This window comes from Eretmochelys imbricata, chromosome 11, assembly GCF_965152235.1.
Source record: "Eretmochelys imbricata isolate rEreImb1 chromosome 11, rEreImb1.hap1, whole genome shotgun sequence".
In the NCBI taxonomy this organism is placed as follows: Eukaryota; Metazoa; Chordata; order Testudines; family Cheloniidae; genus Eretmochelys; species Eretmochelys imbricata.
Genome location: NC_135582.1, coordinates 37,098,257 through 37,124,714, shown reverse-complemented (window position 1 = coordinate 37,124,714; position 26,458 = coordinate 37,098,257). Strand labels below are relative to the sequence as shown.

The window sequence follows — 26,458 nt, the reverse complement described above, 5'->3', positions numbered from 1 at the left end:
AAAGTACTTTTCCAGGAGGCTCCATTAAAGAGCAAAGCGCTGATGTAAAGCAGACTGTATGGCTTCTCTTTGTGGGGCGACCAAAGGGAACTCAATGTTACCTCATTGACAAGGAAGCAAAGGTGGGTGTCGCAGAACAATGTCAGGCCACAAGGGGATGCTCAGGAGACAACTGCCAGGCTGCCCACCCTATAAGCTCAGGGATCTGAAAGTCAGTTTGTGTTGTTTCTAGCTCTGACATGAATAAAGGCTCTGCAACCGGAAATTAGTTAACAATTCCATGCATGATGCACGAGGCAGAAGAGAACCTTAATTCATTCTCTCATAGTACTAACAGGAGTGAAAAGAAGTAAAATTTGCTTTGCCTGTTAAAATAAATAGATCTTACTGATTACCCACAAGAGGCCGATCTAGTAAACAAAAAGGTGTCAATTTTACATAGTCCCTTTAAGAACATTTCCTGATATACCTTGAAGCATTTATTTGACTTCTAGAAGAAGAAGAACCCATGGGCAATTCTGGTCCTATGTGCTATTATGGTTGTTTTTGTTGGTTTTCTAGAATACCCACTTATAGCTGATTTTTAGAGGAAATACTCTGATTTGTGTTCTAACTCTTCTCACTGTGAGAAGCAAATTGGGGCAGCAAACTGCCATTTAGAGCACACACAGATACTCTAATTTGGGTTATTTGGATTATTTGAATCTCAAATAGTTTTTGTAAACTGTCAGCATGTCTAGAGCTGCTGAGCATGAACTGAATGTCAAGCCCTTGAACCAAACCAGACAAACCAGCTGTCTCTCCTGCATTTGAAGTAAAATAAGTTTGTCAGAGGTAGTCAGATTGATCCTAAAATACAAGATAAGAATTACATTTGAGGAGAAGGAAAATACTGAGGGCTAACAGCTGTCACAGGTTTTCTGTGATTGTCTGTCTGTCCCAAATCCAGGAAAAATGAATCCCAGATATCAGTAATTCACTGAATAGACCCACTAAAAGTAACTGCTAAGTATGAATGATCTAATTGTGAGATGTGCAAAAATAGGTATTCCTTCATACCGTCAGGGTTCCATGTTTACCCGCTCACTTAGCTAAAACTCAGCAATCGCAGGTTTGCTTTCTGAGTTGTATGCTTCGTATTGGGGGGGTGGGAAATCCTGTCGTCCATAAATGCTCTAGCTTTCTTCTGCCCATTACTTTTTTTAAAGGTTTTTTCATCCCTTCGTGCTAAAACAATGAATAATTAATATCTTGCATTGCACTTGTATATGCCATATATTCTTTGACTTCCTTTTAGCTAAGCCTGTTGCAATTACTTCCACTATATTTAAAAAGATAGGGCTTTGTGTTCCGAAATGCTGATCACCCACAACCTAGTTGAAGTGGAGTTGCAAATTCAGCACTTCTTAAAATTAGAACCCATAACTGTGAGCAGTTTGTTGCTTGTTTCTGTACTCCTCTGGAAATAGTAAGCTGACAGGTTAGACTTCCTTCAAAATTTGAGTTGGTTCCTTCCTGTAGTTGGTCTCCTTTCTTATGTTCCAGTAATGGATTTCATTGACTTTTTATTTTTAAGAGTATCTTCTTCTCCGAGTGATTGTCCACACAGAATCCATTCTTTGTGTACATGCACCTCAGGTGCCTAAGATCAGATTATTTTTGACTAATAGGTGCAACCCCAATGGACACTATGTCCGAGGTGCCCTTACATCCCCCCTTCTGCAGATATAAAGGGTGGAGTGGGCTCAATACCTTCCGACTACCCATGGCTTCAAGACAATCCTCGGTAGTGTAGGATTTAGTATAGTTAGCAGTTGTTTCATTTAATCACATATAAATATTTTATACCTAGCTTACATTTTATTTAGCTTAGGACCCCCTTATCCCATCCCCACCCCCACTAGACAAGGATACTTAAGATCATAGCAGAAACAAGGTCACCGGGATTTATGACCCGTCCATGTGTGATGCTGCAGTGCCTATCAAGAATGGATACTCTCAATGCCTGATGTGGTGTTCTTTCCACGTGTCATTCTTTCTGCAAGTACACCCAGGGAGGCGAGGAATTATAGAATCATAGACTATCAGGGTTGGAAGGGACCTCAGGAGGTCATCTAGTCCAGCCCCCTACTCAAAGCAGGACCGATCCCCAATTAAATCATCCCAGCCAGGGCTTTGTCAAGCCTGACCTTAAAAACTTCTAAGGAAGAAGATTCCACCACCTCCCTAGGTAACGCATTCCCGTGTTTCACCACCCTCCTAATGAAAAAGTTTTTCCTAATATCCAACCTAAATCTCCCCCACTGCAACTTGAGACCATTACTCCTTGTTCTGTCATCTGCTACCATTGAGAACAGTCTAGAGCCATCCTCTTTGGAACCCCCTTTCAGGTAGTTGAAAGCAGCTATCAAATCCCCCCTCATTCTTCTCTTCCGTAGACTAAACATCCCCAATTCCCTCAGCCTCTCCTCATAAGTCATGTGTTCCAGTCCCATAATCATTTTTGTTGCCCTCCACTGGACTCTTTCCAATTTTTCCACATCCTTCTTGTAGTGTGGGGCCCAAAACTGGACACAGTACTCCAGATGAGGCCTCACCAGTGTCGAATAGAGGGGAACGATCACGTCCCTCGATCTGCTGGCAATGCCCCTATTTATACATCCCAAAATGCCATTGGCCTTCTTGGCAACTATTGACTCATATCCAGCTTCTCGTCCACTGTAACCCCTAGGTCCTTTTCTGCAGAACTGCTGCCGAGGCATTCGGTCCCTAGTCTGTAGTGGTGCATTGGATTCTTCCGTCCTAAGTGCAGGACTCTGCACTTGTCCTTGTTGAACCTCATCAGATTTCTTTTGGCCCAATCCTCCAATTTGTCTAGGTCCTTCTGTATCCTATCCCTACCCTCCAGCGTATCTACCTCTCCTCCCAGTTTAGTGTCATCTGCAAACTTGCTGAGGGTGCAATCCACACCATCCTCCAGATCATTTATGAAGATATTGAACAAAACCGGCCCCAGGCCCGACCCTTGGGGCACGCCACTTGATACTGGCTGCCAACTAGACATGGAGCCATTGATCACTACCCGTTGAGCCCGACAATCTAGCCAGCTTTCTATCCACCTTATAGTCCATTCACCCAGCCCATACTACTTTAACTTGCTGGCAAGAATACTGTGGGAGACAGTGTCAAAAGCTTTGCTAAAGTCAAGGAACAACACGTCCACTGCTTTCCCTTCACCCACAGAACCAGTTATCTCGTCATAGGAGGCAATTAGATTAGTCAGGCATGACCTGCCCTTGGTGAATCCATGCTGACTGTTCCTGATCACTTCCCTCTCCTCTAAGTGCTTCAGAATTGATTCCTTGAGGAACTGCTCCATGATTTTTCCAGGGACTGAGGTTAGGCTAACTGTCCTGTAGTTCCCAGGATCCTCCTTCTTCCCTTTTTTAAAGATGGGCACTACATTAGCCTTTTTCCAGTTGGCCGGGAGCTCCCCCGATCGCCATGAGTTTTCAAAGATAATGGCCAATGGCTCTGCAATCACACCCGCCAACTCCTTTAGCACTCTCGGATGCAACGCATCTGGCCCCATGGACTTGTGCATGTCCAGCTTTTCTAAATAGTCCTGAACCACTTCTTTCTCCACAGAGGGCCGGTCACCTCCTCCCCGTGCTGTGCTGCCCAGTGCAGTAGTATGGGAGCTGACCTTGCCTCTGTCTTCACGAACAAAAAAAGCATTGAGTACGTTAGCTTTTACGTTAGCATCCTCTGTCACTAGGTTGCTTCCCTCATTCAGTAAGGGACCCACACTATCCTTGGCTTTCTTCTTGTTGCTAACATACCTGAAGAAACCCTTCTTGTTACTCTTAACATCTCTTGCTAGCTGCAACTCCAGGTGTGATTTGGCCTTCCTGATTTCACTCCTCCATGCCAGAGCAATATTTTTATACGCATCCCTGGTCATTTGTCCAATCTTCCACTTCTTGTAAGCTTCTTTTTTGTATTTAAGATCAGCAAGGATTTCACTGTTAAGCCAAGCTGGTCGCCTACCATATTTACTATTCTTTCTACACATCGGGATGGTTTGTCCCTGTAACCTCAATAAGGAGTCTTTAAAATACAGCCAGCTCTCCTGGACTCCTTTACCCCTCATGTTATTCTCCCATGAGATCTTGCCCATCAGTTCCCTGAGGGAGTCAAAGTCTGCTTTTCTGAAGTCCAGGGTCCGTATTCTGCTGCTTTCCTTTCTTCCTTGTGTCAGGATCCTGAACTTGACAATTTCATGGTCACTGCCTCCCAGGTTCCCATCCACTTTTGCTTCCCCTACTAATTCTAAGAGGAGTCTTGCTGTGGGAGAAATTGATGCAGTCCTCCTCAGACTCAGGCAGGAGGACATGTCCATATGATGTCTGCTGGGTACATATACTGATTTAAACCACAGAGATCATCCAAGTGGGTCTCCAGCAGCATAATAACTTGTTGTTAGCTAGTCATACAGGATTCATTCAGTCATATTAGAGCTCATTCCACCTATGGTAGAGGCAGCATGCCTTTTTGGGGAATGTTTCCATACCTGAAATATGTAGAGCACCTGTGTGGAAATCAGTCTACCATTTACCACTCACTATTACCTTGTACATGTTTTCAGATTGGGTGTCACATGGGATGAAATAGGATTTCTTATACCCACTTCTCAGAAAATAGACAACTCTTTGTTAGTTACCAAGAGTGGAATCCACATGGACAATCCCTCAAAGAAGATTGAATGGTTACTTACTGATAGTAACTGGTTCTTTGAAATGTATTGGCCACAAAGATTCTAACCTGCCCTCCTTCTCTGCTGCTACAGAGTCCTACTCCTCTGAAATTCTGGATGATGAAGGACCTGGGGTGGGGGTGGGGGTGGGGGAAGGTGGGTAGGAAGGCATAGGTGTGGCCCCAGCAAACACTGCTGGTCAGAAAGAATCTAATCTTGTGCTCATGGGACACATGCAGGTCATGAGTGGAATCTGTGTAGACAACACATCTAAAGAATCACAGTTCTTTCTCAAGGGCTCTACAGATTATGGGTACTGCATCACCTTGTGGGGCCTTGCAGTAGACCCCTCTTCTAGCAGTCTCAGCTAGAGTGCGCTCGCACCCCAACCCCTCCCCTGAACATCCTGACACACGGAGGGCAAGGCCATGTAGTGGGTGGAGTGCCCTCCCCACCTCAGTTTTTTCCAACCACCTGGCAGGACAGATGCAAACCCCTCTTGTCTTTGAAGCCAGAGTCTTGTTTCTACCAAGATAGTTGGAGACAGCTTATAGCAGCGGTTCTCAACCCATTGGGCCGCATGCGGCCCAGCTGTGTGCTAAAGGCCGCCAGTGCAGGGTCTGGGTTCCTGGCTGCCTGATGCAGGGGTCTGGGCTCCTGGCCTGTGGGGTTGGGGTCACCGGCTGGCTCTGGGGTTGGGGCTGCTGGCCAGCTCTGCAGGATCAGGGTCTAGGCTGCCACCCAACTGCCCTGCCACTCACCCCCACGTGGCCAGGTCCAGGGTCGGGGCCTCTGCCCAGCCCTGCACAGTAGGGTCCAGAATCCCTGCCGCTTGACCCACCACCCAGGGCTCCACTCCTGGCCCCACTGTGTGGAGGGGTCTTTGGGCAGGAGGCACTGGTCACAGGGGTTTGTGGGGAAAGGGTTCGTGCGGGGACATGCTGTGGTTCTCAGTCTGCAGCCCAGGTAACATATTGTGGGCCTTATGTGTGGCCCACAGTGATAAATAGGTTAAGAACCACTGGTTTATAGTAAGTCAATAAATAGTTAGGGTGTGTCTCCGATTTCAGGGTGGTGAAAATGAAAAAGCTAAAAAGCCAAGATTTAAGACGTGCGCTTCCTGCCTGGCTGTGTTCTTGATATCAAATGGCTACATGCAGTGCCTGAAGTATCTAGGAGAAGGCCGCTCACCTTCTGGATGTTCAGTCTGCCAGACTTTCATCCCCCAGAGACGATAAGGACACGGAGACTCGTCTGCATCTCTTTCTGCTTAAGGAAGCCCTCAAGGTTGGGCCCTGTGGACCTATTCAGACTTCAGCTCCAACGTCTAAAGAGTCAGCCTTGGCTCTGGGGTCCTCCAATCGTTCTGGTCAGCTGAAGGGTTCCAAGAAGCCACAGCACCTATTGGGCCCAGACTCAGTTCCTGTACTTCCTCAGTCAATCCTTCTGAGCCAATACATGTCCAAACCAAGGGTAGCATGGTTGGATCCAGCCATCCTGGTTCCAGAAGAAAAGTCAAGGACCAGTTCAGCCACCCTCTCCAGTGTTGTACCTCATGCCTCAGAGCAATCTGATCCTGACATAATCCCTGTGGCTGTAGGACCAGGGTCATTTCTGGATCCTGGAGGATGGATGTAAGCAGTGCCTCTGAACTAGGGCCATCAGTACCTTCAGTCCCCGATCCTGCGGCACCAAGGAAAAAGGATAGAAGCAAAACCGCCAATGTTAGCAATGTCACTTCCTGCTTATAAGAGCTATCGGATCCATTTGATTCTGATAGGGCAACCATGATTTTGAAGCAGAGATCTATTCTACCTTCAGCTACTAAGGTGATGAGCCCACGGATCAGATGATGTCCAATTCTTTAGCTCCGCTGTTGTTTCTTGACCTGGTCTCTGTTTTGTTTCCAGCTACTTCCTCAGTTCCAGAAAGTTCTGTCACTGTGGCAGTCCAAGTTCACCTTTTGGCTCCAGTGCATGCCTCACATTCAGACATAAAGCACACAGTGCCTAAGAGGAGATGCTCCAGGTCCCTTTCCGGCGCCGAGGACACCGTCGGCACTGCCATCGACACCGGCAAAGCAGCCAGCTCCAGTGAAGCCTTGGCCCCAACGCTGCTCACGGAACCGAAGCTCCCAGCTCCGAGAAAGAATCCGGCAGGTTTGCAAACTCCTAGCAAAGCTATGGCTCTGAAAAGATCTCCAGCGCCATCTGCTGACTCTTTTCCATATTACGCCTCGGCACCATGCTCATCACAAGCACTGAGGAGAGATCACCCACGAGTATTCACACAGCTGCCAGACCTCGCTATATCTGACAATCCAGATTCTCCACTCCTCAGACAGGAAGAGTCCCAAGTCTCACCCACTTCTCAATCAACACACTCTTCACGCTTTTCCACAGGGACAGCACCTCCTTTCCTTAGTGATGTCAAGGAGGATGAGGGTGATTATCGAGACTCTTGCCCCACCAACATCAGGGCAATTGACATCAACTTACCAGCCTTACTCTGCTGCAGTTCAGAGCACCCAGCCTTTTCAGGGGTTCCCATGGATGCAACCGTATATTCCCTTTCCCCCTAATTGGCCATATTGAGACCCTGGGCCATGTATAGAGCACAATTCGGAAATCCCCTACCACTACAAACATGCCGGCCTCCATCAATCCCCTCCTCAACAATCTCTCGACCTCCAGAACCACAGCTTCTGCAAATATCACCACTGGAGGAGGAACTGGAAGGAGAGCAGGATGAGGAGGTACCTCCGGTCCTTCCGTTTTCTTCATCTTCACGTGATGAAGCCATCATTCCACCACCTCCCACAGTGGCTGATCATTTTTGTCACTTTCAGGAGTTGTTTCATTGAGTGGCTGACTCCCTAAACATCCCACTTGATGAGGTCAAAGAACAGCACCATGAACTGACATTCTCCATACCTCCTCAACAACAAAAATTGCCCTACCTATTAACGGTGCACTACTTGAACCTTTGACAGATTTCAGCTTCTAACCCTGCATGCCACCTACATGCAGATAGGCAATATTATATGCACACCAAAGATGCGGAGTTTTTATTTTCATATCCTGCCCCGAATTCCCTCATGGTGAATGTGGTGCAAGAGAAGGGCTGTCAATGCCAATCCTGATCTAGTCATCCTGACCAAGACCAGAGACTTTTAGTTCTGGGCAGAAAATCCTATTCATCTGCTACCCTCCAATTTCAAATTTCTAACTACAACTTATGGCCAAATATGATTATAAAATTATTCTAAACTGGAAGAACTTTGCCAGAATCTGGCAGAGGAAACAAAGGGAACAATTCCTGCCCCTCATTTTAGACGGTCATTTAATAGCCCTCAGGGCCCCGCAGGCCTCCGTGGACTCAGCTGCCCGATCCATTGCTACTGTATTAGTAATGTGCTGTGCATCATGGTTGCACCTTTCAGGATTCCCTAAGGGGATGCAAAATATGGTCGAGGATCTCCCATTTGAGGGACAAAAATTCTATTCTGAGCGCACAGATAATTCCTTACACTCACAGAGCCACTCTAAAATCCCTCGGTGTATACACGCCACAACCAAAACAAAGATCGGGGAAATATCAGCTCCCTCCGTGATCTCACTCTCAGCCATACTACCGACAGCGGCAGTTTGACAACCAGCGCTGTCATCACCGACCTCCCAACAAGTGCAGACATTCTCCTGCATGAGGGACACTGTCTGAACCCCCCTCTAATAAGCAGAAAATTTGAAGGTGTGGTCCAGGTCCAGAGAGCCTCCTGCCTGCTCCAGTTTCCTCTACCATCTGTAATGCCATCTACACACCGACAATTTGGCATCCTCCTAGCTCCAATTTTACCGTCTTGGATGCTCATTACCTTGGACAGATGGGTCCTGGAAATAGTAAAGGAAAATTAATCCATCCCCTTCCTAGCTATACCATCCCACCAACCCTCTACCCCGTCTCTCTTTGGGGACCCCTCTCACGAGCCCATCCTGGAAGGGGAGGTGAGACGACATCTTCAACTGTAAGCCATAGAACCAATCCCTCCACAACACAGAGGACTCGGTTTCTACTCTCACTATTTCCTGGTATAAAAGAAGTCTGGCGGTTAGCGCCCCATCCTAGACCTTCACAATCTCAACAAGCTTTGTCAAACTATAATGTTTTAAGATGGTCACCCTATCCGTCATCATCCCAGCACTCGAACAGAGGGATTGACTCTCGGCCCTCGACCTAGAGAATGCGTACTATATTGCAGTACACCCTTCTCGCAGATGTTTCCTACGATTCATCGTTGGCCACGATCACTAACAGTACAAAGTACTACCCTTCAGACCATGCACGAGTTTTTTCCAAAGTATTTCCTCTGCAAACAAGGCATCACCATTTTCCCATATCTAGACGATTGCCATCTCAAAGTGATATCCGAGACCGAGCTGCTCTGAGCAGTCCACACTACAATGACCCTCTTTACAAAACTGGTCTTCCTTATCAATTTTGAAAAGTCCACAGTAACCACAGTGCAAATATTGGAATTCATTGGTGCTGTATTCGATGCCAAGTGGGCAAGAGTGTTTTTACCACCTCACAGGTTTACAGCAATAATGCAACTAGTCTCAACCGTCCAAGCATGCCCCCAAATCCCAGCACGTAAATACCTCCAACTTCTGGGATATATGGCTGCAGCTACATTTGTGGTCAAAACATGCGAGGCTGCACATGGAGTGTCTTCCGGGCTGGCTCCATACAGTATATCTTCCTCATAGGCACAGCATGGAAAAACTCCTGTCCATGCCAACCCAGGTCAAGAGCTCACTAATGTGGTGGACGTGCCCCAACAATGTCCGAGCCGGGTCCCTTTTCTTCAGCTTTCACCTACCATGATACTTACTACTAATGCCTCCCTCCTCGGCTTTGGAGTGCATCTATGCAAGCACGCTACACAAGGCAGATGGATGCCCACCAAGCCCACCTTACACATCAACCTCCTGGAACTGAGGGTGGTCTTCAATGCCTGCCAACATTTCCTACCACTCCTCAGAAACTGGACTGTTTTGAGTAATTCCTGACAACCTTGCTTGCTTGTATTACATCAACAGGCAAGGAGGTGCCGGGTCCCATTCCCTACGCTCAGAAGCAATCAAACTATGGAATTGGTGGTGTTGTGGATACATCTCCATCTCTGCTGAGTATCTCCCTGGATATCAGAACATGATAGAGGATACGCTAAGCAGAACCTTCTTGCACGAGCATGAATGGCAGCGTGACATGAGAGCACTCTGACCCATCTTCCACAATGGGGTCACCCCACATAGACCTTTTCACCACTCACAAGAACACCCACTGTCCTTAATTTTGTTCCGGAGCAGGCCTGAGACACGATTCACTTTGGGATGCATTCCTCATGAACTGGAATGCACCACTTCTCTACCTCTTCCCTCCCTTTCCCCCCTGTTCAGAGTCTTATGCAAGATATAGGAAGATCAAGCTCTGGTTATACTAATAGCACTGACATGGCCACTACAAGTCTGGTACACGTACCTGCTTCGCATGACACTCTCTCAGCCTATAAACCTTCCCCCAGCATCGTGGCTCCTCTCTCAGGACAGGGGACGCATTCACCATCCCAACCTGAAGATGCTTCGCCTGAAAGCTTGGCTCCTTCGTGACTCCAGGATCTGGGAAGAACATGTACAGATTCCGTAAAACATACCTTGATAAATAGCGGGCGTGATTTTACCAGACGTACCTATTTCCACAAGTGGAACTGGTTCCAACTTTGGTGTACTGACAGACAGGTCAATGCAGCCTTCATTCAAACAGCATGGATTGGCTTTTAGTTCTCTTAGAGTGCACCTGGCTGCAGTTACCGAATTCCTGAGGGATATTCAGTATTTGCACACACCCTTGTCAAACGTTTTCTTAAGGGTGTTCGAAACCTGTACCCTGACATATGTCCCCCCCACCCCATCCTGGGACCCCAGCCTAGTCCTCTGCTCTCTGACTAGACCTCCATTTGAGCCAGTGGCAACCTGCTCACTCCTTCATCTAGCAATGAAAACGGCCTTCCTTGTCACCATTACATCGGCATGACACATGGGAGAAATATCAGCCCTTATGGCATATCCACCATATATAATGTTTTATAGGGACAAAGTGACCCTCCGTCCGCACCCAAAATTCCTGCCTAGGGTTATAACGTCCTTCCATCTAAACGAGCTTATACACCTTCCCTCCTTCTTTCCCAAACCACACAACAATTACCAAGAAGCAGCTCTCCACACCTAAGATGTGAGACATGCGTTGTTGTTCTACTTGGATAGAATCAAACCATTAAGGAACTCGCCATGCTTGTTCATATCCATTCCCAAACTCTTTAAAGGCTCTGCTCTATCTAAACAACACCTCTCTAAATGGATTTCACAGTGCATACATCTGTTTTATGAACTTCACAGTAAGCAACTACTTGCTTCTATCTGGGGACACTCCACATGAGTGCTCTCAACCTCCCTTGCGTTCCTCAATAATGTTTCCATAATAGATACATGCAGGGCTGCCACATGGACATCCTCTGATACATTTGTCCAACATTATGCTATCTTGCAGGATTCCTTGACGGACACCATTCTTGGACATATAGTCCTATCCTCAATGATACCAGCCACTCCGAAGCCGCAGCCTTCCAGCTAGGGGCACTACTTTATAGTCACCTACAGTGGAGCACCCATGTAGAAGAAGAGTGAGTTACTCACCTTGTACAGTAACTGAGGTTCTTCGAGATGTGTGTCCCCATGGGTGCTCCACTGCCTGCCCTCCTCCCCTGTGCTTTGGAGCATAATGTTTGGACTGTATGGCAGTTTGGGCTGTATGTCCAATGGTTGGACTGCACAGTGCTATTTATGCTACCCGCGCACAGTGTGGGGGAGGAAAGGTGCGCATGTGCGGTCCAACAGGCACCGCTATTGAAGATTTCTGACTCCAGACGCAAAGGCGCTACTGCACCTACAGTGAAGCACCCATGGGGGGACACATCTCAAAGAACCTCAGTTACTGCACAAGGTGAGTAACCCTCTCTTCCCACCCTCTTTCCCTTCTCTGTCCAAGTCCTTGCTGGTTTGCTCCTGGCCAGGTGTCAACAATGTGTCTGTGGTAAAAATTTTGAGGTCCGTGGTAATTTCTCAAAAAAGTGAATGACATGACTGCCCCCCACCACCACAGTGTCCGTCACCAAGTACAGTAATTTTGTCAAGTGTCCATTGCGCAACATGGTGGTGCTGACCCCTGCTCCTGGCTTTGCGGTGGAAGGAACTGAGTTGGGGAGGGCACTCTATCCCTTATGTAGCCTCGCCCTCACTACATCATGATGCTGAGGAGAGGAGTGGAGGTGCAAGAACACTTTAGCTGACACTGCTAAAATAGATGCAGTACCCATTAGCAGGAATATGCAGGGCCATCTCAAATAACTCCAGTTACAAGTAAGTACCCTTCATTTACTGTATGGTAAATATCTATTCTCTACAAATTATGTTAGATGTGGCTTAGCAGAACATTCCTACATCTGGCACTGTGCAATGTAGTCCACAATCAGTAATTAAGAATCGTTGGGGTGAAACAGATCTTTGTCAAAATTTTGCCTCAAATAGATATTCAATCAAATTTTGGTCAGAATTCTCATCTTCTGCTTTGACTGAATAATTTTTCAAACGTACCTACTTAGGCTAAATATTTGAATCCCGGCTCCCTCTTACATCCAGTTCCTATAGTTTTCCAGCCTGCATGGAAAAGAAGGAGAAAGGTAAAAGGTTGGCTCTACTGCCTTTGAGCCTGCCCATTTAACTTCAGCTGTTGCTTCTCTTCTCCTAGCATTATAATTGCCAATTCATGTCAGGCTCTTTCAATTTCTGCTCCTTTACTATCCAATATCAGACCCCCTCAATCAGCAGTGAACTCAAAAACTCTGAAAAAGGTTTAAGTTGTTCCTGCGGACTGTAACAAAAGTTATTATCTATTTAAAATTTTTATGTCTCAATAGCTCATCTCAAATCCTTACTTTAGCAATCAGTATTTTAAAATTATACTTTAATCACTATCAAAAAATATTAGAAAAGAGGGAGATATCAATGTAATGCCTGACTTTTATTAATTCACTGGGGCCAGAATATAAGCAAAATAATATTTGTATGAAGGTCTTTAACCTTCGTAGTTTGTACTAGTCAACTTCAGTTATTAAAAACAAAAATAGTTTTTTCTTTTCAAAATTGATTGAAACTTTCCTGAATAGGTTTACATAGATTTTCTTTATAAAGAGTGAGGACAAGACTTTAACTAATTAGGGGTTTACTAAAATTCCTGTGTACCTTTGTAATGGAAACAATGAATATTCTATCCGTGCTCTGTTTTTGGTAACAGGCTAACTTCAGCCCTTGTGTAACTCCACCAACGTTAATGGAGTTATACTAGGGATTAGTTTGATCCAGGATATTCTTGCATTTTCTGCAAGTTTTTTTTATTACTGACACCTTGCTGTAATAAAGATATCACTTATTGCTCAATCTTTGTTTTTGTTTCTAATTTTACTTGTTTTACAGCTATGTAACACTAACAAATTACATTTTCGTTTAGGTTTTTACCGGGATCTTCACAGGAGAAATGGTTCTCAAGTTAATTGCCATGGATCCTTATTATTATTTCCAAGTAGGCTGGAATATTTTTGATGGGTTTATTGTTACCCTTAGTTTGGTGGAGCTTTTTCTTTCAAATGTGGATGGACTATCAGTTCTCCGATCATTTAGATTGGTAAATATATTTGTAAACAATGTACAGTTAGAATTAATACATCATGTTTATAATTCAAATTTTTTATGCTTACATAAATTTATCAGCATTTTCACTGCACATGTAATTTCTCTTAAGAGTCAAAAGATGCACTTCTCTAGGTACAGGTCTACCAAAAGTTATTTACCTTATTATTGCAAAGTAATTAATATATGTAATTTTATGGTTCAAAAACAGTTAAACAATAATTCAAATGGAGGCAATGGTAATTACAGAGTAATTTGCATTAACATGAATGTATAATAACTTCGTTACTGTGCAATTCACTATTGTCACCATTGTAGCTCACTGATAGAAAATGTATATATTTAGTGTGTGTTGGGCAAAGATGTAAATAAGACAAGTTAGAGGGAGAAATTACTTACAAACCTTATTTATCTTCATGTTATACTGTTATGACAAAGGAATAGAACTCTTCTTTTCAAATATTTGATTTATGTCCAATGACTAAAATTACAAAACGTTTATATTAAATATTTAAGAAACTGACTTTCATCAGTAGTGAAGTTTAGCTGTGTATTTTAAGGGAGAAATATTTCATTTTTAGAATAGCAATTGAGTAGCTGAGGCATTACTGTCTTAGGCTCTTCTTTCTATCTGACTTAACATGATTTTTTGTAGTTGAGAATAAAAATTGATTTAATCAAATATTTTTATTAAATTTTGCTGGATGAGGGATTAGATGTTACAAGGGTGTCTCATTTATGTTTTTTCCTCAGATCTACAAATACTGTCTGTTTTTCGTATTTAGCTTTTCATTCCAGACTTATCCCCATGAAGATCTTTTCTACATTGTTTGAAGAATATTCTTCTAATCAACATTTTTTTATCTTAAGTGTTTTGGGGAAATTTACCTTAAAAGGTCTCTGCCTTAGTCTGTTAGTGTTATGCATTCTGTTTCCTCTCCACCCTTTTCCCTGTATGATGCTAATATCCTGTCATGCTCAATATTCACTAGCCCTATAGGTTATATTAGTGGGGTATTCCACTTGCTGTGTCAAGCTGGACAGTGGAAGGATGTATGACTTCAGTTTCTGCCACAGACAGGGTGATGAAGGGTCAGTTGTAAATCTGTAGAACTTTGTGGACTTTCATAAGACCTGATTGTGAGTGAGTTATGGAATTTGGAGGATCATCCCTAGGGGGTGCGGTAATTTAATAGTAAATTAATAGAAACCACAAAGATAAAACATTAATATTTTTTACATTAAGGGACTACTCATAGTATATGGTCTGAAGTAAGTTTCTACAGCTCTGTTGTAATTAGTACTAATGATGCTTCTTTATTGTTTTCCAGTTGCGAATTTTCAAGTTGGCAAAATCTTGGCCCACACTAAATAAACTGATAAAGATTATTGGTAACTCAGTGGGGGCTTTGGGAAATTTGACCTTGGTGCTGGCCATCATTGTCTTCATTTTTGCTGTGGTTGGTATGCAGCTGTTTGGTAAAAGCTACAAGGAATATGTCTGCAAGATCTCCGATAAGTGTGTACTTCCACGCTGGCACATGCATGACTTCTTCCACTCTTTCTTGATTGTATTCCGAGTGCTGTGTGGAGAATGGATAGAGACTATGTGGGACTGTATGGAGGTTGCCGGCCAAGCCATGTGCCTTATCGTTTTCATGATGGTCATGGTGATTGGAAATCTAGTGGTATGTAACCAAAACATTTCAGGGGATGGAACACCCATTATGGTTACTGGATCCGTTCTGTATATTTTTTGTTGATAGCTATTCTTTTCCATATTGATTCTTATACTGCGCTAATCATCATAGTATCTGAGCTCCTTCCAGTAGTGCATTCAGTAGTGTGACCAACATATGTTACGTGTGTGTTGTCTCATCCTGTTCCCAATGGAGAAATGTGTGCAGTGAAATGTGGGGGGGGGGTTTTGTTTTGTTCTGTTTTTTTAACATTTTTTTAATATAGTGTAACATTATATATATGTTTGTATGTGTGCGCACGTTTGTATATATATATATATATATATATGCATGCAAATATTGTTATGTATTTGTTATAGAAGGCAAGGTCAAAAAATGTGCCTTGTGCTTAAAGTAGAAGGTGGAGGGTTTGTGATGGTCCTTAGTTCCTGTTCCTAGGGTTATTTTGTGTTCTGTTTTTTCTTCATCATGACATCTACAATCTTGGGCCAGTCCTCAGGAAAGCTCTGTTCCCTGCATAAATGAGCTTTACCCTTCTTGTAGAAAATTCCATTGTGATAGAGGAGCGACTGGCTTTGATCTGTTCCATCAACATACAGATTTTGGCCTTCCCTTCCCTCTTCCCATCAAAACATCAATCCTAGGAGAAATCTTGTTCAGGTTATGCTGGTCATACAGAAGTGTGAACATATTTTTAAAAAATAAAAATATGTGATTCCAAAACCACAAAAGCCCTTAAGCTCTTGCTGTCAGGTGTAACACCCAAAATATTTTCTTGCCTGCACACTATCTTGGGCTCAGTCCCAGCAGCCAGCCAGGAGCGCTCTCTTGCTTTTCCAGTCCCTGCCAGCACTGAGGTGTCCATGGTCCTGCTGCTTTTTCAGCCCCCCCAGAAACACACTCCTCTCTCTTCTAGCTTCAGGCAGCAACTGACTACTCTGGCCTGCAGCTCCTTTTATATGAGCTTACTGGGCCATCATTGACTGCTCCTCATTGGCAACCTCCCTCATTGGCTACAGGGAGCAGCCTGGAGGACTTCTTCACGGCTCCTTTCTGGAACAGGGAGTGGTAGAACTACGAGGCCTCCAGCAGGGGGCCTCTGGGCCTAATACATCCTGTCACACCAAAATATAGAACTCAGTTTAAAATATATGCAGACAATTCTGAGTTATCATTGTGATGGCTGACATGAAAAAAATCTCCCAAAAGTGAGATTTTAAAAAAATATTAAGTATACATAATACGTGCATAGACACATGTGCCTGCATGTAATCATGCAATTGCATATACTTTGTTTTTCTTGCAAAAAATGGAATTCTGAACTATAAAAATTCTTCCAACAAAGAAATTGAAGAGTTTTTTTCCTTGTTCAGCTAGCACATTACTTTGTTAAACCCCAAAGAAGATAAAAAATTCTCTGTCATTAAAATCAAAGAGAAGATGTTTTTAGTTTTGAAAATATATATTTTTAGCAGGAAAGAGGAGTGTGGCTTTACAAGCCTGATCCAAAGCCTGCTGAAGTCATTCCATTGGTTTCAGTGGATTTTGAATGTACATATGGCTTGGAGGTGTTAGGGTAGGATAAACCTTCCTGGGTCTTTGGACATGAATCTATAGACTTGCGTAGTGTGCTTTTTTTGGTTTCCGCCTTCTTGGGCCAAAAATGCACAAAATTATTTAATCAAAACCAAACTCTTTTCCTACATTAAAAAAACCAGGAAAAGCCAGAGTATAGTTAATATTTATATAAAATCATTCTCCTATAGTTCTACTGCAGATTTTATAGTCTTATACATTTGTGCTTCATAAAAAAAACTGAAGGTAACCAGCACTAATACTTGCAATTACAGATTTCATTCCCTTTTTGTACACCATTTATATTATTTACCACAATTTCATTTTCTGATGGTGTTTTTTTAAATACATGAAGTTTAATGCGTTTCGTGGCATAAGGAAGATGGCATCATAGGATTAAGAAAATACCAATACAATTAGTGCATGGAAACAAAAAATAAAAAGTATTTACATTAGTATTGAAAACCAGAAGTTGAAAAGGAGCATGTTTTTTTATTTATGTAAACAGGACCATTTATATGCTCAAGAAATCCTGAGTTCGAAATCCATCTCTACCACAGATATACTGTATGACTTTGAGAAAGTTGCTTAACCAGTCTGTATCTAAGTTTCCATTTGCAAAATGAAGATTATACTCCTTTACTTACCTTTTCAGGAGTGTTGTGAGGATTAATTAGTTAATGTTAGTACAACTCTTTGAAGATATAAAGTGCTCTATAAGTCTTAGGTATTTAAATAATAAAGTATAATTTCAAAGTGGTTTGCAGAGATTTAGCCACACAACTGTTCTGTTATTGGAAAATCCCTGCACACACTAAAATTTTATCAGAAGTACAGTAATATGAAAGCATTATGTATAAAATTTATTTTTGTTAATAAGAAAAAGAGAGGAGAAAGATCTAGCAGTGTCTCTTTGTTTTTAGGTACTGAACCTGTTTTTGGCCTTGCTGCTGAGCTCATTTAGTTCAGACAACCTTGCTGCTACAGATGACGATAATGAAACAAACAATCTGCAGATCGCTGTGGCAAGGATTCAGAGGGGAATAGATTATGTGAAAAGAAAAGCACGTGAATGTGCCCAAAAAATCTTTGTGAGAGGACAAAAAGATATAGTTGAAATAAAATCAATCAGTCAGCTAAACAACAAGGAAGACAACTACACTACCAACCATACTGTAGCTGAAATGAATAGAAATCTGGATAATCGCAAAGATGAGAATGGAGCCACAGGTGTTGTAGGCAACCGTGATTATGCATCATTCATACACAACCCAAACCTTACTGTGACCGTACCAATTGCTATTGGGGAATCGGATTTTGAACATTTAAATACAGAAGAGTTTAGCAGTGAGTCAGAGCATGAGGAAAGCAAAGAGGTAGGACTTGAAAATATTTATGCTGTATAAGTATATGTGTGTGTTATGGTTCTGGTTGCCCTCAATTTTGGCATCAATTATATTCTTTCATATTATGGCTTACGTTGTTGTTTGGATGCCACAAGCTCAAGGTTTTTAAATGGAATTCTCAGGAATATATATGACAAGTCAGTTTCTAATCATAGAAATGTCAGGCTGATGGATCGTAATCCTTCCTCCTGCACTGAAGCAGGACCAGGTATACCTAGATCATCCTTGACAGATGTTTGTCTAACCCATTCTTAAAAATCTCCAGTGATGGGGGTTCTGCAAGCTCCCTTGGTAACCTCTTCCAGGTCTTAACTATTCTTATAGTCTCAAAGTTTTCCTAATATCTAACCTAAATTTCTCTAGCTACAGATTAAGATGGTTAATTCTTGCCCTACCTTTAGTGGACATGGATCACTCTTTATAAAAGCCCTTAACATACTTGAAGGCTGTTATCAGGTCCCTCCTCAGTTTTCTTTTCTCAAGACTAAATATGCCCAGTTTTTTAAAAAAACCTTTCCTCATAAACCAAATCATGTATCATTTTTGTTGTTCTGTTCTGGACTCTTTTCCTCTTGTCCACATCTTTCCTAAAGTGTGGCTCCCAAAACTGGGTACAACACTTAAGCTCAATACCGAGTAGAGCAAAACCGTTCACTCTATGTCTTGCATACGACATGCCCCAGAATTACATTTTGCCTTTTTCACATTGTGGCACATGGCTGGCTTTCATTCAATTTGTGATCCATTACAACCCCCAGATCCTTTTTAGCAGTACTGCCATCTAGCCAGTTATTCCCCATTTTCTGTTTGTGCATTTGATTTTTTTCCTTCCTAAATATTGTACTTTGAAATTACCTTTATTGAGTTTCATTTTGTTGCCTTCAAACCAGTTCTTCAATTTATCAAGGTCATTTTGAATTCTAATCCTGACCTACAGAATGCTTGCTACCCCTCCCAGCTTTGCTGTCATCTGCAGATTTTCCTCTCTACTTTCCAAGTCATTTAATAAAATATTGAATAATACTGGACCCAGGACTGATCCCTGCAGGATTCTACTAATTCAACAGTGAGCCACTGATAAACACTCTGAGTGTGGTCTTTCAACTAGTTTTGAACCCACCTTATAGAAATTTCATCTAGACCATATTTCCCAAGTTTGTTTAAGGGAATATCATGTGGGACTGTATCAAAAGCCTTACTAAAATAAGGATATATCATAGCAACTGCTTCCACCTGTCGACTAGGCCAAAGAGGGAAATTAGATTGATTTGGCATGACTACTTCTTGCCAAATACATGTTGACTATTCCTTATCACCTTATTATCCTTTAGATGCTTGCAGATTGTTTAATAATTTAACTAACTAGTAAGGCGGACTGGTCTATAATTTCCTGAGTCGTCTTTGTTCCCCTTTTTAAAGATAACTACTATATTTGTCCTTCCCCAGTCTCTGGGACCTCACCTATCCTCCGTGTATTCTTGAAAATAATTGCTAATGGTTCTGAGTTTTCTAGATTTCTAGATCCTTAAGTACTCTGCTGATTTGAGTACATTTAATCTATTGAAGTATTCTTTAACCTGTTGTTTCCCTACTCTGGCTTGTATTCCTTCCTTTTTGTTGTTAATATTAATTGTGTTAAGCAGCTGGTCACAATTAACCTTTTTAGTCAGCTGGTCACAATTAACCTTTTTAGTGAAGATTGAAGCAAAATAGGCATTAGACACCTCAGCCTTCTTGATGCTGTATTATTAGCTCTCCTTCCCAGCTAAGTAGTGGATCTTCATTTTCCTTCATCTTTCTCTTGCTCCTAGTGTATTTTATATCCCTTGTCATTTTGTGCTTCAGCCTATCTAGTTTTTGTCCTCACATGCTTGTGATATTCTTTTGTACTTCTCCTTAGGAATTTGTCTGTTTCCACTTTTTGTAGGATTCCTTTTTGATTTGCAGAGGATTAAAGAGTTCCTGATGCAGCCATATTGGCCTCTCAGTGCTCCGTAAGGTGATGTTTGTCAAGTCATATTGGTTATGAGGAGCAGTAAAGTACTTCCATCTTTTCCCCACAGTACGTAAGGAATGGATTAGCAAATACAAAGTCCTTTTTTCAGCCCTAGAATAGGACTCAATCTTGTGTATTGTTGCCTGCCAATTTCCAATGAAGTCAACAGGGGTATCACTTTAAAAAAATAGTTTAACATATTTAAAACGTTTGAAAATTATTAGAACTTCTGCTATTCGGCTCTGATTTGAAGCCCTTTGATGTCAGTCAGTCAGTGGCAGCATTAATGGTATACAATGAACGATAAGCTGCTTTTTTTAGTATTTGATCAGTTTTCCCATACTTAGTGTTAAAACTGAAAAAATATCTGAAAGAAAACAATAAGTATTATAATTGGAACATCTCCAATAAAATTTTACATAAGAATAATCAAATAGCAAATTTAAAGTATTAAACTAATTTTTTGCCTGTCATTTATAGCAGCTCTGACCTGATAAACACAATGGTCCAAATTCATCCCTGGTACTGTAACTTCTTTGACTTCAAGCATTTGTGGATCACAGATCTTTTTATATAATCTACTGAATTTTTAATATGAAAATAGTTTATTGTGTGCTCTTTTAAAACAAGTTATTGAAATAAATTTTCTGTATCAAGGTGTAGTCAGAATTAGACTTTAATTTGAAAGACTAAATAATGATAGTTTTATACATGTTTCTATTTTCTTGTTGTTTAATATATAGTGATGAAATATTATTGTATTCATTTGCTGTAGAAACAATCCAGTTACTAAAACTGGGCTTGTTCTATGTATTTTATAGGGCATCTGATAACCTATGTATCATCTTCACCTCTCAAATTAAAGGAAAATGTGTATTTTTAATTTATGGTTATATAGAATTAGAAGGGCCTGTAATTTTGCCCCTTCCATCTCTACCCTCTAGGATACATTACCCCTGCATGAAAAGTGTCAAGTCATTACCCCTTTAAAAGTTATGAAAGACCTTTTTATTTTTAAAATATTTATAACACATTTTAATGTGTTAACCACACTGTATTTTTGTAAGGTGTCTAGAATGTTTTGGTCAATAGGTGCTATATAAACTAAACTATATTGTTTATTATTAACCTGAATAATGGACATTGGATTTTGGTAGATATTGGTCAGGTTTTTCTTTGAAGGAGTGTTTGGATGTTTCCAGATATCACTATATTGTTCTGATGTCACTTTATTAAATTTGATGAGTGCACTGTGAAAATTGTTATCCAAAGCTATTGAAGAGTTCATTGTTACCCACCTTTTATATTTTTTGTTACAAATTCCAGAGCTGCTTACATTGATGTTCAAGTTTAAACATATGTGTAAGTTACTCTTAAGTGCTGTTATCTGCTTTTCTTTTAATTTAGTCAAATGGGGAAAAGTGGCTCAGATAATCAGAGTGGCCAATGAGACACATCAATTAGCAGAATTATATCTTCTATATGCAGTATGTTTGCAATCAACAGGGAAGTTGGTTGTCTATTTGTTAGAGAGTTTACAGAGATGATATCTCACATCCGGAGTCTGGTCTTTTGGCACACAGTCCTAACTGGGCTGGCTGCAGCCAGGGATCACTAGTAGAGATGCCCAGCCCACACTCCTTTTTCCCTGTCACACTGCATACTCAGCTGACTGGGAGCAGGTTGCATAGGAAGAGTTTTGGTAGCCCCATGCCATCTGAAGTTTCCTCTATGATAGAGAAAACCTGGGGTGGGGGCAGTTTGCCTGGTTTTTAATTTGATTCACACCAGAAGATTGATGCGAAGGAGACTTAACATACTAGAGATCACAGATTTATCTCTAGGTATAGACTTTCACTTTAACAATGTTGTATATCTGTTATAATATAGAATTAAATTTTATATTTAAATGTTTTTCTATCAATTACATAATTCAAAAATGCTAAAATAAATGCAACTGCATATTGAATATTATAATAGGCAAAATTCATACCTGAGAATTTGAATTTGGCCCGTTGACTGATTGTCCTGTGATCATTTTCAGAAACTGTATACTAAATACATTTTTAGTGGATAGAATATAACTAATTCAGAGAAATGGAAGAATAAAATTATTTTCTGATTTTTTAAAGATCTAGATGTTAACATTTGATGATGTTGTAAAACTATTTGAAGACATAATGTGGATGTAGGTGTGTCATAATTTTTAAAACTGTCAATTCCAAGTCTAATGTACATTTATCAGCATCAGTCTGCTTATATTATTTCTTTAAATGTGTCTTTGTATATACGTCTGCAGAAGTCACTAATCAACCGATGTGTAAGTTTTATGTTAGATAACGTATTTTTTTAATATTTTGGAAGCCATATTTGAACTGTTTCCAGCACAAAAAAAATCAGAGGTATTGTATTTTGAACTTCATTTCCTACCATTCTTACTTCTCACAGGAGTAAATTCAACCTGGATCAGTCAAGAATGCAGCTCTGGTGCTTTTTAACCAGGCAGAGCTACGGGTCAGCACTCTTACACAGGTTACCTCAACAAATCATACATATATAATCACTTTTAAAATAAATATTGACTGCATGCTACTCAGCTGTAATATATTCCTTCCCCATCCATTGCAATACAGTAGAAACATGCACAGCTGCTCTGTAAGCTGAGTCATGTGACTCGAATCATAGCATGGTTGGGGGCAACCCCAACATTTATTATAATTCTCTCTCTCTCTCCTTACATCATGTTGGTACTTTATGTATCATACTTCAGTGATATAAAAAGTGCATGCTCTATAGATTTTTTTTTAAAATTTGGATTATAAAGTGACAAGAACACTACATTTTAAGAGATTATCATTTTTAAAAAAATACAAAAGTATTTTATTTGAAACTTGCTTATAACTTTATTGTTGTATTAAAACAGACTTTTAGATCTCTTGTAATTACAAATATTCTGATCACATTCATTCCTGTAATGCATATTTAAGTAAATATTTTTAATTACCTTGATTATTTGATTGCTAAAAAGTGTTTATATTTTGGTAGGATATGTTGAATTTTTTTTAGTTGTGTTTAACTTTTAAGATTTAAAATATAGTTTTCTCCTCTAGGAAAAAATAAAACTTTCAAAACTTTAGGAATAAAGCCCCAGTCTTGCAAATGTTCACTTACCTGTTTAACTTTATGCTCGTGGATGGTCCCATTGACCTCTGTGGTAATGTGCAGTGCACCAAGTTGGCCAAGTATAAAAGTTAGGGCACTCAAGCAATTAAAAAAGTTAATCATGTGATTAATCACGCTGTTAAAGAATAACATAATGCCATTTATTTAATTATTTTTGGATGTCTTCTACATTTTCAAATATTTTTATTTCAGTTACCACTCAGAATATATACAGTGCTCACTTTATTTTATTATTTTTATTACAAATATTTGCACTGTAAAAAACAAAAGAAATAATATTTTTCAATTCACTTAATACAAACAATTTAGTGCAATCTCTTTATCTTGAAAGTTAAATTGACAAATATAGAATTATGTACAAAAAAACTGCACTCAAAAATAAAACAATGTAAATCTTTAGAGCCTACGAGTCAACTCAGTCCTACTTCTTGTTCAGCCAGTCACTCAGACAAACAAGTTGGTTTACATTTGCAGGAGATAATGCTGCCCGCTTCTTGTTTACAATGTCACCAGAAAGTGACAACAGTTGTTTGCATGGCACTATTGTAGCCAGCATCGCAAGATATTTACATGCCAGATGCGCTAAAGATTCATATGTCCCTTCATGCTTCAACCACCCTTCCAGAGGACATGCGTCCATGCTGATGACGGGTTCTGCTCAATAACAATCCAAAGCAGTGTGGACTGATGCATATTCATTTTCATCATCTGAGTCAGATGCCACCAGCAGAAAGTTGATTTTTTTTTTTGGTGGTTCGGATTCAGTAGTTTCCGCATCGGAGTGTTGCTCTTTTAGGACTTCTGACAGCATGCTCCACACCTCGTCCCTCTCAGATTTTTGGAAGGCAGTTCAGATTCCTAAACCTTGGGTCGAGTACTGTAGCTAAATCTTCAGAAATATTTTCTAAATCTTTAGAAATCTCACATTGGTACCTTCTTAAAATGAACAACATGTGCTGGGTCATCATCCAAGGTTGCTATAACATGAAATATATGGCAGAGTGCAGGTAAAACAGCAGGAGACATACAGTTCTCCCCCAAGGGGTTCAGTCTCAATTTTAATTAATTCATTTTTTTTAACGAGCGTCATCAGCATGGAAGCATGTCCTCTGGAATGGTGACTGAAACATGAAGGGGCATACGAATGTTTAGCATATCTGGCACATAAATACCTAGCAATGCCCACTATAAAAGTGCCATAACACCTGGTCTCGCTTTCAGGTGACATTGTAAATAAGAAGCTGGCAGCATTATGCCACGGAAATTTAAATAAACTTGTTTGTCTTAGCGATTGGCTGAACAAGAAGTAGGACTTGTAGGCTCTAAAGTTGTACATTGTTTTGTTTTTGAGTGCAGTTATGTAACAAAAAAATACTTAGATTTGTAAGTTGCACTTTCATGATATAGATTGCACTAGGGTACTTGTATGAGGTGAATTGAAAATACTATTTCTTTGGTTATCGTTTTTACAGTGCAAATATTTGTAATAAAAATAATATAAAGTGAGCACTGTACACTTGGTATTTTTTATGTTGTAATTGAAATCAATATATTTGAAAATGTAGAAAAAATCCAAAAATATTTAATAAATTTCAATTGGTATTCTATTGTTTAACAGAGTGGTTAAAAGTGCAATTAATCACGATTAATTTTTTTGAGTTAATCACGTGAGTTATCTGTGATTAATCAGCAGCCCTAGTAAAAGTGTTTGCAAGATCAGAACTTAAATCCCTAGGAAAACGTCCATATTCATTTTGTTTGTCATCACTAAATGTGTCTGTGAACATAACTCAGTAGGTTTATTCAGAGAGACAAAACTTCATCACAAACACAAGATTTTAAATGAGAGTTAATGTTTAAATAGATCTATGTTAATTTAAAGTAATATATTATAGTGTGGACATTGGAATAAGATATTTGTACAGCACCTAGCACAATGGTATCCTGGTCCATGATTAGGATTCCTAGGCACTACAGTAACACAAGTAATAAATAATAATTTTGAAAATAAGGAAATTCAGAGTTAAGGTTACAAGCAAATGTGTAAGAGTCAGTAAATAAGATTGTAGGTCAAAAACCCTAAAACTCTGAAAATATAAAAATAGTTAAGGATACAACACAAACCTTAATTGTGCCCAGCTGTGTGCTCCCTCACCCTCATTTATCCTCTCCATAATGGTGGGGGAATTTCACTTTCTGCCACTTGGTGGAAGTTGAAGTGCAATTGAGAATTGTGCTCATAGTCTTTGGTTGTGTAATCTTGTGGAACACTGTGCACTTATCCATTTGGCCTATGTTGAGTATAGAGAGAATCTATAAAGAAAAATATATAAAGCAGGAGCCTAATCCTATACCTGTCGATAATGGTCTTGATTCACACCTGCAGGTGCAGGAAGGTAATTCCGAAAGATTCACTTTAAATTCTGTTTTGGAGCTTTATGGAAGCACCACCAAACGAAGCTTCCTATGTAACTCATCTCCTGAGTGCCTCCTTATTTGGTCCAATCTTTTTAATGGGCCGTTTTAGCCAGCTCCAGACTACCCATTGGCATAAGGTAGTAAAGGAATTATGCCACTTTGTTCCTGCTTCCAGCAATAAATCTAGCCCAAATTGTGAAGTGATAAATGATAGATTTGTAATTCTTTGGCTGGACAAACATTTGGATTTTTAATTTTAACTCCAAATTACCTGCCATCTTTCTTTTGATAATGTTCTGAGTATGTTTGTTGAAGTTACACTGGTAAATAGATATACCTCTTAACACATTTTTGTCTGTAGTTTGCATAGCTTTTGAGAGAGGTTTTTAGTGAATACTCGTAAATGAGTCGTCTATGTCTATGGAAGTCTTATACCTGATTCTGTTAGCATGGAAAATGTCTTACAACCTGTCTTATTGAGACAGTGCTCTGGCTTTAATCAAGATGTGCAAGAAATTTATCAATTGAATGTTTCTGTCTGAGGGCCCAATTCTTCTAGTGCTTGTTCATGTCCATTCCAATCAGGTGTGTGTGCATGTGCATGGTGGCCAGAAGATTCTTCC

The 26,458-nt window shown here is 40.6% G+C and overlaps 1 protein-coding gene across 6 annotated transcripts in view; it reads left to right on the top strand.

Moving 5' to 3' along the window:
* LOC144272505 (sodium channel protein type 2 subunit alpha-like) overlaps positions 1 to 26,458 on the top strand; it is a 130,587-nt gene that overhangs the window by 38,598 nt on the left and 65,531 nt on the right. For all 6 annotated transcript variants that reach the window (XM_077830615.1, XM_077830613.1, XM_077830612.1 and 3 more), the window contains 3 exons: positions 13,379 to 13,552; positions 14,889 to 15,245; positions 17,756 to 18,208. In XM_077830615.1, coding sequence (XP_077686741.1) covers positions 13,379 to 13,552; positions 14,889 to 15,245; positions 17,756 to 18,208 — 984 coding nt within the window. The remainder of the gene's footprint in view (positions 1 to 13,378; positions 13,553 to 14,888; positions 15,246 to 17,755; positions 18,209 to 26,458) is intronic.